Source organism: Oncorhynchus gorbuscha, linkage group LG13 (genome assembly GCF_021184085.1).
Source record: "Oncorhynchus gorbuscha isolate QuinsamMale2020 ecotype Even-year linkage group LG13, OgorEven_v1.0, whole genome shotgun sequence".
Lineage (NCBI taxonomy): Eukaryota > Metazoa > Chordata > Actinopteri > Salmoniformes > Salmonidae > Oncorhynchus > Oncorhynchus gorbuscha.
The window spans coordinates 77,180,136-77,193,300 of NC_060185.1; the positions used below are offsets into that span (position 1 = coordinate 77,180,136).

At 42.6% G+C, this 13,165-nt stretch overlaps 1 protein-coding gene across 1 annotated transcript; it reads right to left on the reverse strand.

The window, feature by feature from the left end:
- Nucleotides 1-3,710: 3,710 nt before the first annotated feature.
- Nucleotides 3,711-8,441, reverse strand: zbtb33 (zinc finger and BTB domain containing 33). Its single transcript, XM_046295803.1, has 2 exons — nucleotides 7,563-8,441; nucleotides 3,711-6,839 (listed from the first exon to the last, which is right to left on the reverse strand). The coding sequence occupies exon 2, from the start codon at nucleotides 6,835-6,837 to the stop codon at nucleotides 4,927-4,929; it is 1,911 nt and encodes a 636-aa protein (XP_046151759.1). The 5' UTR covers nucleotides 6,838-6,839; nucleotides 7,563-8,441; the 3' UTR covers nucleotides 3,711-4,926.
- Nucleotides 8,442-13,165: the final 4,724 nt, after the last annotated feature.

Genomic DNA, 13,165 nt, shown 5'->3' on the forward strand with positions numbered 1-13,165 from the left:
TCAGGAGAACTACCAGATTTATCCTCCTTCATTACTATGGGAATCAGGACAACTACCAGACTAATTTTCCTCCATTACTTTGGGAGTGAAGACAACTACCAGATGTATCCTCCTTCATTACTATGGGAATAAGGACAACTACAAGATTAATTCTCCTCCATTAGTATGGAAGTAAGGACAACTATTTAAAAAATCCTCCTTTGTTACTACGGGAGTGAGGAAAACTAAAATATTCATCCTCCTCCATTACTATGGGAGTAAGGACAAATACAAGATGTATCCTCCTTCATTACTATGGGAGATAGGACAACTTCTAGATTTGTCCGTCCTTCATAACTACGAGAGTCAGGACAACTTCCAGAATTAATCTCCTTCATTTCTATGTGAGTCAGGATCACTACCAGAAGCATCCTCCTTCATTACTATGGGAATCAGGACAACTACCAGATTCGTACTCCTTCGTTACTTCGGGAGTCAGGACAACTGCCCAATATATCCTCCTTCATTAATTAGTGAGTCAGAAAAACTACAAGATTCATCCTCCTCCATTACCATGTGATTCAGGACAAGTACCAGATGAATCCTCCTTCATTACTATGGGAATAAGGACAACTACAAGATTCATTCTCCTCCATTACTATGGGAGTCAGTACAACTTCCAGAAGTATTCTCCTTCATTACTATGGGAATCAGGACAACTACCAGATTTATCCTCCTTCATTTACTATGGGAGTCAGGACAACTACCGGATTCATTCTCCTCCATTACTATGGGAGTTAGGACAACTACCAGATTTATCCTCTGTCATCACCATGGGATTCAGGACAACTACCAGATTTATCCTCTTCGTTAATATGGGAGTCAGGAAAACTACTGGAATCATCCTCCTCCATTCCTATTGGAGTTTAGACAACTACCAGATTTATCCTCTTTCAATACTACGGGAGTTAGGACAACTACCAGACTATTCCTCTTTATTACTACGGAAGTCAGGAAAACTACCAGATTCATCCTCCTCCATTACTATGGGAATCAGGACAACAACCAGATCAATTTTCTTCTATTATTATGGGAATCAGGAAAACTACCAGATTCGTTCTCCTTCGTTACTTCGGGAGTCAGGACAACTGCCCGATATTGTCAGGGTTTACCAGAATTGGACCCAGAAGCAGACCAGGACAAGGTGAGTATAAAGATGGTGAGTATTTATTAATCAATGAGAACGTGGAGGTAGATAGTTCCGGGTGGAGGAGAGGGCAGCGGAGGTGGGTTGATGGGAGTGGATAGGCAGATCCAATGGATAACAACACACTGGCGACGAGCAGACAGGGATGGGGTATGGGTTCCGGGTGAATGGCTGTAGACAAAACAAACGGCGGTAAGTTAAAGGCAAGCAAGACGTACAAAACAATAAAACAAAACAAAACAAACTCTATAGACTGGAGGCTGGTTCGTGGGCACAACATACTGTTCATGGCTAACGATCCGGCAGGGAACGGATGTCAGGTCAGAGCCTTTGAAGGGGAGAGGTGATGATCAGGACAGGTGTGCAGATTACTGATGGGATACAGGTGCGAGTGAACATCGATCTCCCAACAAGCTAATTCGCCCTGCAACCAGACAGGGTGCGTTCCAGGACACCGGAAACACACTCCAGGACAGAAACACAGGCAAACACAGACTCATGAAGCGGGATTCGTGACAGATATATCCTCTTTCATTAATTAGTGAGTCAGGAAAACTACCAGATTCATCGTCCTTCATTACTATGGGAGTCAGGACAACTACCAGATTTAACCTCCTCCATTACTATGGGAGTCAGGAAAACTACCAGATTCATCCTCCCCCATTCCAATTGGAGTTTAGACAACTACCAGATTTATCCTCCTTCATTACTATGGGAGTGTCACGACTCCGACCGAAGGTGGCTCCCCTTCCCGTTCGGGTGGCGCTCGGCGGTCGTCGTCGCCGGCCTACTAGCTGCCACTGATTCTTTCCTCCTCCTCCTTATGTGTTTATTGAGTACACCTGTTTTGAGTTGGATATAATTAGTGAGGCTTTATTAGTCAGCCGGCCCGCCTGGTTCTTTGCGCGGGATTAATGATTGTGACCTTCTGTTTTGTAGTAGAGGAACGTGTTTGTTCCTGGTCGTGTATTTTGGTTGTGAGCACCCTGTGTTGCGTTTTGTGCATTAAAAAGCACAGCATCGCACTCTCTGTTTCCTGCGTCTGACTCAACACCCACGACACCAGGAACGTTACAGGGAGTCAGGAAAAACACCATATTAATTTTGCTCCATTACTATGGGAGTTAGGACAACTACCAGATTCATTGTCCTTCATTACTATGGGAGTCAGGACAACGACCAGATTTAACCTCCTTCATTACTATGGGAGTCAGGACAACTGCCAGATTTATCCTCTTTCATTGCTATGGGAGTCAGGACAACTACCAGATGTATCCTCCTTCATTGCTACGGGAGTCAGGATCACGACCAGATGTATCCTCCTTCATTACTATGGTAGCTGGGACAACTACCAGATTAATTCTCCTCCATTACTATGTGAGTAAGGACAACTACCAGATTTAACCTCCTCCGTTACTACAGGAGTCAGGACAACTACCAGATTCATCTTCCTTCGTTACTATGGGAGTCAGGACAACTACCAGATTCATCTTCCTTCGTTACTACGGGAGTCAGGACAACTACCAGATTCATCTTCCTTCGTTAATACGGGAGTCAGGACAACTACCAGATTCATCTTCCTTTGTTACTACGGGAGTCAGGACAACTACCAGATTCATCTTCCTTCAGGACAACTACCAGATTCATCTTCCTTCGTTACTACGGGAGTCAGGACAACTACCAGATTCATCTTCCTTCGTTAATACGGGAGTCAGGACAACTACCAGATTCATCTTCCTTTGTTACTACGGGAGTCAGGACAACTACCAGATTCATCTTCCTTCGTTACTACGGGAGTCAGGACAACTCCCAGATTCATCTTCCTTCGTTACTACGGGAGTCAGGACAACTCCCAGATTCATCTTCCTTCGTTACTACGGGAGTCAGGACAACTACCAGATTCATCTTCCTTCGTTACTACGGGAGTCAGGACAATTACCAGATTCATCGTCCTTCATTACTATGAGAGTCAGGAAAACTACCAGATTAATTCTCCTCCATTACTATGGGAGTAAGGACAACTACCAGATTTAACCTCCTCCATTACTATGGGAGTTAGGACAACTACCAGATGTATCCTCTTTCATTACTACTGGAGTCAGGACAACTACCAGATTCATCTTCCTTCGTTACTACGGGAGTCAGGACAACTCCCAGAATTATCCTCCTTCGTTACTACGGGAGTCATGACAACTACCAGATTCATCGTCCTCCATTACTATGGGAGTAAGGACAACTACCAGATTTATCCTCCTTCATTACTATGGGAATCAGGACAACTACCAGATTCATTCTCCTCCCATATAATGGGAGTCAGGAAAACCATCAAATTCATCCTCCTCTATTACTACGGGAGTCAGGAAAACTACCAGATTCATTGTCCTGCATTACTAAGGGAGTCAGGACAACTACCAGATTAATCCTCCTTCATTACAACAACCAGAATTATCCTTCTTCATACAAAAAGGACAGCCATCTCAAGCTAAAGATTTCTTCCCTTCTGTGAAATAAGACACACTTTGGTTTTATTTACTTTATTAACAGTTGTTCAGCACTAAGACCTAATACATTATTTAAACAAATAACATTTTTAAATTAAAAAGGTGTTTAGCACAATTATGTAGAAGACACCACTGTTAATTTTGTAATTTTTGCTTTAAACCATAAAAGCTGGAAGTGCCCTTATTGAAGGACATACTGAAGCAGTATAAAATGTCAAGTTAGCTCTACAGTCCAACTCTATTCAACTACATACTGACAAGACGACTGGGAAGAAAAAGGAACATGATTCCAATGAGTTACATGAGTACTATGATACACTACATAGGCTAACTTTATACATACAGAGTAGCAGGCAGCTTCATCCTTGACAGAACATGACTTTTAGAAAGACTGCAAAATATATGGCCAGCATATGAAAGGAAAAAAAGCCCCCAACAAAAGAGTAGACCATGTAAGGAAGTCATGATCAAACCTTTTGCAAGGACTTCAATATTTAATGGACATAATTAAATCTTAAATTATAGGTTTGTGCAACCAATTCAACTACTAAATAATTATTGCAATTGGGTTTCCCTTCAACATTGGGCAGAAGTGTTATAATCAACCATCAATTAAACACAGCAAAACCAGTCATTTGAGCTCATTGCCTCTTCATTTGTGGCACAAAAATCCAATAGAAATTTGAACAATCCAGATTTTAATCAACACATATGGTATTTGAAGCAATGTATCCCATCAATGAGCTGGTATCTGAATCCCTGTGTGCAGAAAGAGCATCGTTTCAGTATCAATTAATTCCATCAATATCCCACATCCTGATCCAATCTCTGTGGTTTGAAAATAAACTGTACATTATCTTCTCAAAGGCATAACATACTTTGCCTCTATAAAAAAAAACATAAGAAAAATATATACCAACAATAAATACATTTATATGACTAGATTGAGGGTCCTTCTGTTGAACAGCATGAGCACTCCAAAGTTCTTGGAAATATTTACCATTAAAAAGCGTCAGTAGAAATACAATGAGACAATAGACAGTTCAATGACGAGCATGATAAGAACAAAAAAGTCATACTACACTCCAGATGGGTTAGCTAGTGCACATAGGAACTTCCTACAAAACAACTGTTGAACATTTGAAAAAGACAACATGGATGATATTTGACATGGACCCAGGAAACAGAATTTGAGAAGGGGACCCCACTGACAAGGCACAGATCGGTGAGCCACCCTGCTCAGTAGGTCTCTGGTATGACAAACTCAAACTCCGATGAGCCTGGGGGAGGTTGGATGGGGTGGCTCCCTGGTCGGTGAGCGTGCGCAGCTGGTCGAGGCTGTGCCTCAGGCGCCACAAATATGTCATCCCAGTTTAACATCTTGCCCTGGGTGGACTGTAACGGTAGTGGGTTGGGCTGCCCCCTTCCAGGGTTAATGTGCTGGACGCTCCCATCCTCTTGGATAATAGGGACCCCTCCTGGATCTGAACCGTCCGTCTCATATGAGTAGGTCTTGAACTGCACCGTTTTGCAAGGGAGCAGGCGGTACAAGTTGTTGTCGGTGACGTCCTTCTGTTTCCTCCCAGACGGGTCTTGGTTGTGGGCCTGTTTGCAGTGAGTTGACAGTAGCTGGTAGTTGATTAACATCTCGTTGCACAGCAGGCACTGGTACCTCCGCTCACCCGTGTGGTGGATCTCGTGTTTCGTCCGGTACTCAGCCAGGGCGAACACCTTGTCACAGTAGTGGCATGGGTACTTCTTCTCCCAAGAGTGGGTGTTGAAGTGGCGCCGGAGGCTCGTCAGGCACACGTAGGGACGCTTACAGACCACGCACACAAAGAAGGTCTTCCCGTCCATGATGAGCTCGTAGTGATCTTCCTGCTCGCTTTTGGCCTTCTTCTTGCTCGAAGCACCCTGTGGCAGTTGAGAGGTGTTGAAAGGTTGAAGAGGTGTGGCCATCAGAGACCTCTTTGCCCCTCTACTGTTTTTAGAATCTCCCTCCCCGGGATCGTCCTTCATGGGGACAATGTCATATGTGTTCTCCCCAATATTGGCATACACCTTGCAGCCTGAAGAAAGTGAGCCGAGCTCTGAGGCCTTATCTAGTGTGATTGTCTTTTTTGCAGCTGCAGCCACTTGGGGAATGCTAATGCCTGCCTCATTGATGAATCCGCCTGGTGACGTCACATCTGAGAGCTTGATTTTTAAGTTGCCCTTTTGAGTTAGTGTAACCTGCTTCTTATGGATCCCTATTATCGCTGGGGTTTCTGAGGGCAGGGTGGTGCTGTGGAGTTTGGGGATGAAAGTGCCAATTCTATCCGGCATTGTGGATGTGCTGCAAGACGAGGCTACAGCAGGTGAAGATGGAATATTGGAACTGGTGTCAGGGGACACCATAGGGATGTTCAGAGGACTGTGGTCTCGCAGGGTCTGAGAGGAGCTGTTAAGGTGTGGGGCTGCTTTGACTGTTTTCTCTTGGTCCTTTGTCAAAGCAGTGGGTCTGGCCTCTCCCGGTTGCTTTGTCACAGAGGCTTCCTCTGTTTCGGGTGCATCCAAATCAATGATTTCAGAGGGCTTGCATTTTTTGATGGCGTCCGTTTTGGACACAAACATAATGTCATCGTCCGAGTCCTGATCCGTACTTCGGTCAGTCTGGTTGAACTCCTCTGCAGACAGTGAAAAGGACTCGGTGATAATGGGCATCGTTGGCTCTGTACTGTTTTTGTCTACGGAGCTCACCTCGTTGTTTTCCGTGTCTTTGGACAGGCCAGGTAGGCCCTTGACTTGTGAGAGCGGTACGCCTAGATTCGCAATGAACTTCACCCCCAACATCTGCCCAGCATTGATAAGCTCCTTGAGCATGTCAGAGCGAACGCGGACAATCTTGGAACTGTAAATGTAATTCAGGATTTCCTCAAAGATTTCCGCCTTTATGAAATTCAACTCAATCACCTGTCCAGCCACTGAGAAAAGTTGGTGGAAATAAGTACTCGACGCCGACAATATGTTTTTGTGCGCTCGAAATTTACGGTCCTGTATAATTATGGTGACGTCGCAGAACAATCCGTTACTTCGTTGTCTATTCATCGACTTCAGAACCGTTCCTGAATATCGGGTGTCAGTTGCAGAGATCAGCTTTAGGCCCGACATCCCTGTGGGGTGAAGACAAGAGCAACGAATAAATGCATTCACTTGACAGTCTATATCAATATACAAAAATGTCCTCCATCCCAGGTCTTACAGTTCCTTTACTGCCCTATTAGCTGTAAATTGCAAATCACCTTTCACTTCTTGTTGGATGACCTCATCATGCATTCATAGTAGCTCATTGTTTTAAAGGCAGAGGGAGTCAGCAAGCTACCCATTATGCTGGCTGTTGGGGTGAATAAAATAGTTGGCAAACTAGCTACATTGCTAGCTAGCTAACGAGCTAAAGCCATAATTAATCAATAAAAGTCCAGGGCTGTACAAATATTGTTGGGGGAGGAGAGAGCGAAAACCAATATCATTGTTTATAACTTGCCATCTAGCTAACGTTAGCTAGTTAGCCTAACACCATTCACAAATAGAAGGCCGGTCTACACAATAGTCTTGCATGCCAATCACATCTAATGTATTTTTCAAATAAAAAGCTATTATGGTAGTGATTTAAGGTAGCCTTGTACAATGTATTATTTTACATTAGGGAAATACGGCTTCATATTGATTGATTATATGAAGAGGATCTAGTTTAGCTAGCTATTAACATAGGTACGGATGTTCCCTTCCTGGTTCGCGGCCTTTTGGTGAGAGTTGATCTTCCATCATTACAAAATTATTGTATGGGGCCAATATACGATGTTGGTTTCTACAAGTAGCTAACACTTGGTATTTACCTGCAACGCCAAGCCGTATGATTGATGTTCTTTCCAAACGAAGTATCGGTAGATGGTTGTAGACAACAAAACGTCAATCTCCTTGTTACGGTCGGTGTGACCTACTGCTAGTTCATGCATGGCCAACAGGAGTCGCAACAACTGTGTCAAAATAGTTCCATGTAGCGAGAGCTACACATTTGCTGCAGTTCAAACGTTTGAAACTAGATATGCTCAATGGCATTATTTGAGATAATACAGACCACAATGATTATTTTTTAAGCCAGAGACATTGCTTAAGCGACTGCTAAAAGTCAGTTCCAGTCTAATGTACTATGCGGAACATAGAGCATCGTGCTGCATTGTTTCAAGGGGGACCTATTTACACTCGCACCCAATCATGTACTGTTTCTGAAGCTCGTATATAAACAACGCAGAATGACCGAAACAGCAGATTAGGTAGTCATTTCAGTTTATTCTTTACCAAGCTCTCGAATTTAGGATGTTGGCATAAAAAACGCTAGCTACGCCTCTGTCCGATCAAGAACAGAGAAGCCCCAGAAGACGACGGAACCGATCTGGCAGCGGCAGTCGATCTCGCGACTCCAGTCCAGTCTTTGGTCCCATGCCCAAGGCCCCCCAAAATGAAGAAGAGCATAAACCTCCTCGAATATTCGAGATAGAGAGAAATGACAAAGGGTTTCGTACGGAAACCCCCCGCGAGAGGTACAGAAATCAGCGAAGTGGCGGCAGGAACGATGATCAACGCCAGAGACAAAACGCCTTCATCTCGGGGTAAATGTAGTTCGCTTGCGCAAGTTAATTAGTTACCACCTGGTCTCACAGCCGTGTTTACGCACAGCCAGCTAGTTAGCATTGTCTGACTCACACAATCTAACGACACAATTGTTTCAGGGGTTTGTGAAGTCACTTGATCCCCTACATACTCAACTTTCGGGGGAGGTTCTCTTCTACACTGTTCAACCAATCCAGTAAATGTGGAGGAGGAGTTAATTAATCTATAAGGCCTAATGGGTTGTGGTATATGGCCAATATACCATGGCTCGGGGCTGTTCTTATGTGCAGCGCAGAGTTCCTGGATTTTGGCCTTAACCACAAACCCTTGAGGTGCCTTATTGCTATTCTAAACTGGTTGCCAATGTAATTAGATCAGTAAAAATAAATGTTTTGTCATACCTGTGGTATACGGCCTGATATACCACGGCTGTCAGCCAATCAGCATCTCCTGATTACATGCCATTACTTTTATATTACTTTCCCCTTAAGAGGCATTAGACAAAGACACAAATGTATGTTACCAATTGAACAAAATCTGTTTCAGGATAAATCAATGTTAAAGTTTACATAGCTGGCCAAATATGGGCGTTAAATTTTACTTTATGGGTTGGTTATGTAGGCTTCTTCTCACCCATCTCAAAAGAAATGTTGTGCTCATGGAATTTCATGCTTTGAGCACTACTGAATAGCGCTATTTACATGTGAAAAATGAATGCCATATGCAGCATTTGCTGTAGGCCTATTGTTTAAATGTTTTGTTGGTGACACTTTGATATCTTGACAATCCACTTTTTTGGTAAAAAGCTGAGGGATGGGCCTGGAGAAATGTAACCACTCAGATTAATAGACAGAGCTATGGATGCAAGGACTGACCATCCATGATATCAACATTATTGTTTTAACATTATTGTTTTAACCATGTTATGAGGATATACAGTGGTTGTTTACATTTATAATGTTTACAAACATTGGAGAAAAACAAGCTTATATTTTGGGTTCTCATGGAGTGTCACAGTTGAACTAAGCTCATGAGGCATTTATAAGTTATATTCTTCAAGAATCAATGGATATACAGTACGAGTCAAACATTTGGACAAACCTACTCATTCAAGGGTTTATCTTAATTTTAAAAAACTATTTTCTACATTGTAGAAAAGTAGTGAAGACATCAAAACTATGAAATAACACATATGGAATCATGTAGTAGCCAAAGAAGTGTTAAACAAATCAAAATATATTTTATATTTGAGATTCTTCAAATGTCCACCCTTTGCCTTGATGATAGCTTTGCGCACTCTTGGAATTCTCTCAACCTGCTTCACCTGGAATGCTTTTCCAACAGCCTTGAAGGAGTTCCCACATATGCTAAGCACTTGCTTTTCCTTCACTCTGCGGTCCAACTCATCCCAAACCATCTCAATTGGGTTGAGGTCGGGTCATTGTGGAGGCCAGGTCATCTGTTGCAGCACTCCATCACTCTCCTTCTCGGTCAAATAGCCATAACACAACCTGAAGTCTTTGTTGGGTCATTGTCCTGTTGAAAAACAAATGATAGTCCGACTAAGCGCAAACCAGATGGGATGGCATATCGCTGCAGAATGCTGTAGTATTTCATTTTTTAATTTAACGGTTACATTAGAGGGAGAGAATTGGTGAACTTGGATGACCTGAGGTCTGGGGCTATTCACCAAGAGTAATGGCGCCAGAGTAACTTATTCTTATGCATCTTATTGAACTATTTCAAGTTCAAGATTATGAAGAGTTGGGCTATACACACCAACTATCAAATGATCTAAATTTAGATCATTTTGTGACCTTTTCCAATAAGCTCTGATGACCTTTCACCAGTTGAAGAGTATGTGGAAAACAGAGGCTCAGATTCAAGCTCATCGGGTGAGTGTGCTGAATTAGCTGCTGTAGTAGTCTTTATAATAATATTTCTATGAAAGTCTGCCCTGAGTTAGCCTATATCTGAGTGAATGACATGCATCGACTAGTCAAGAACAAAGTGGAAACTGGGCATTCTATATTATGTAGTAAGTCAAGTGTATGTTCTGATTACACCCTTGAATTGGGGAGAGATCAAGACAAGTGCAGTCTAATTCATAGATGATAAGAAGAATAAAAGGAAGAAATCCAAAAGGAAGAACAAGAAACACTCCGATGACAGCGAGGAAGAGTCGGACTCTGGTGTCGAGAAATGTTTCACCTTGAAAAAGGTTCAATTCAATTATAAAGGCTGCTTGTCTGGCTAAGTTTATTTCACCCTCTAATGTTGTTTTATTTCATATGAGGAAGTGAAAAAGAAGAGCAAAAAGTAAATGAATCTACATTCTACCTCTAGTCAACCGTCCATAACATAAATACATGACATACCTATACACTACAGCATTTTCCTTAACCGTGTTTTGTCTTCTCTTCACAGGTCAAAGAGGTTCAAGAAGAAGAAGACTATGAAGAACTGCAAGCAGTCAGCGAGCGACTCCAGCAGTGACGGGTCAGAGGAGGAGGACACCAATGGGGATCTGTGGGTGGAGAGGACCTGCATTGCCAAACACATGGTGGGCCCAGATTATAAGGGATACTCCACACTGTCTACGACACTTGACTGTAGTTAATCACATTGTAATTATGTGGCATTAAGTAGAAAACAAAGCCAGGGTCATATTTGTTAGTGCACACTGTAGCAAAATGTTTTGCACTTTAATAGAATGGTTTGTGATTGAAAACGAAAACCAGCATTTCTTATTGGACACATTCAGGTAGCCCAGTTTATTTCTTAGTGACTATGACACAAGCGCCTTAATTTTAGTGTGCTACTAGGTACATACAACTTGCTTCCACAGTTTGTAATGACATTGCCACACAATATATTCAGCTTTTAAAATGCAGCTCTATTCTTTAATTTTTTTATATCAATGAATGACTGATTTATTGATTTACATCATTTTTCTCTTTCCCCCTAATTTTGGTCATGCCCTGCTGCCAGGTGAGGGTGCCGCTATGGCAGAATATGTGAAAGAAAACAAGCGTATCCCAAGAAGAGGTGAAATCGGGTTGACTAGTGACGAAATCGCAACCTTTGAGATGTCTGGCTTCGTGATGAGCGGTAGCAGGTACATTACTACTCTTCTGTTTTCATTTGGACATTTCCAATATTTCATCATATTTTACACGTTTGGTCGACTGCTTTGTAACGCTCATTGCAATTTTGTAACCCTCCAGACATCATCGTATGGAGGCTGTGCGTCTGAGAAAGGAAAACCAGATCGACAGTGTGGATGAAAAGAGAGCCTTGGCATCATTCAACAAGGAGGAAAGAGGGAGAGCAAAATCCTCTTGAGCTTCAGAGAAATGGTGTACAGGAAAACTAAAGGCAAAGAGGACAAATGAGCCTTTTTGTTCCTCCCCTTTCGGGAACTTTCAGCTTCGGTTAACTTTTTCTCCCGGCATTATATTTCGTTGTGGTTTGTTTCTCATCGTTTCGTGATTTGAGAATGTTATTTCTTTCCTCTTTGTATTGGGAATTAGGCTTATATTACTTATATTTTAAAGCCTCTCTGACACAGTGGACTATTTAGGTTATTTAGAAAGTAGTCAATTCAATATTGGAAAGTGCTTGTTTGTCACAAAGCAAACGTATTCAAAGACGAACACAAGACTGGACCATGCAGATGTATGGTGTATAGATTTGGAGACCCATCCGGAGAACCATTTTGTATTGGGCTATTACAATATTGTGCATCTGTAACAGTATAACTTTAGACCGTCCCCTCGCCCATACCCGAGCGCGAACCAGGGACCCTCTGCACACAACAACAGTCACCCACGAAGCATCGTTACCCATCGTTCCACAAAAGCCACTCAGTGTACAAAACATTAGGAACACCTGCTCTTTTCATGACATAGAATGACCAGGTGAAGGCTATGATCTCTTATTGATGTCACTTGTTAAATCCACTTCAATCAAGTGTAGAGGAAGAGACCGGTTAAAGAAGGAGTTTTAAGCCTTGAGACAATTGAGTTATGGAATGTGTATGTGTGCTATTCAGAGGGTGCATGGGCAAGACAAAAGATTGCTGTGCCTTTGAACGGGGAATGGTAGTAGGTGCCAAGCGCACAAGAACTGCAACGCTGATGGGTTTTTCACACTCAACAGTGTATCAACACCCGTTGAATATGGCCGCCACCCAAAGGACATCCAGTCAACTTGACACAACTGTGGGAAGCATTGGAGTCAACATGGGCCAGCATCCCTGTGGTACGCTTTCGACACCTTGTAGAGTCCATGCCCCGACGAATTGAGGCTGTTCTGGGGGCAAATGGGGGCGCAACTCAATATGAGTAAGGTGTTCCTAATGTTTTGTACACTCATTGTAAATCAAATCCAAACCATCCCAGAACCTTTGTTTAACGTAGGAAACATGTATGTAATATCACATATTCAGAATTAATAAATCATTTAAAAATAGTGGGGCTTTATGCAATAGGTCAATTTAGTTGATGTTTAAAATTAGGTTGGATCTTTCTCTGGGAAATGTATTAAATACTGAACAAAAGTATAAATGCAAAATGCAACAATTTCAACAGTTTTACTGAGTTACAGTTCATATAAGGATATTGAAATAAACTAATATGGGTGGGCATAGACCCACCCACTTGGGAGCCAGGCCCACCCAAGCTCATCTGACGATCCTGCAGGTGAAGAAGCTGGATGTGAAAGGCCTGGGCTGGCGTGGTTACACATGATCTGCGGTTGTAAGGCCGGTTGGACGTATTGCCAAATTCTCTAAAATTACGGTGGAGGTCAATACCAATAGTCTGTC

Coding starts and splice junctions, on each gene's coding strand:
- zbtb33 (XM_046295803.1), bottom strand. CDS start 6,837: ATGTCGGGCCTAAAGCTGATCTCTGCAACTGACACCCGATATTCAGGA.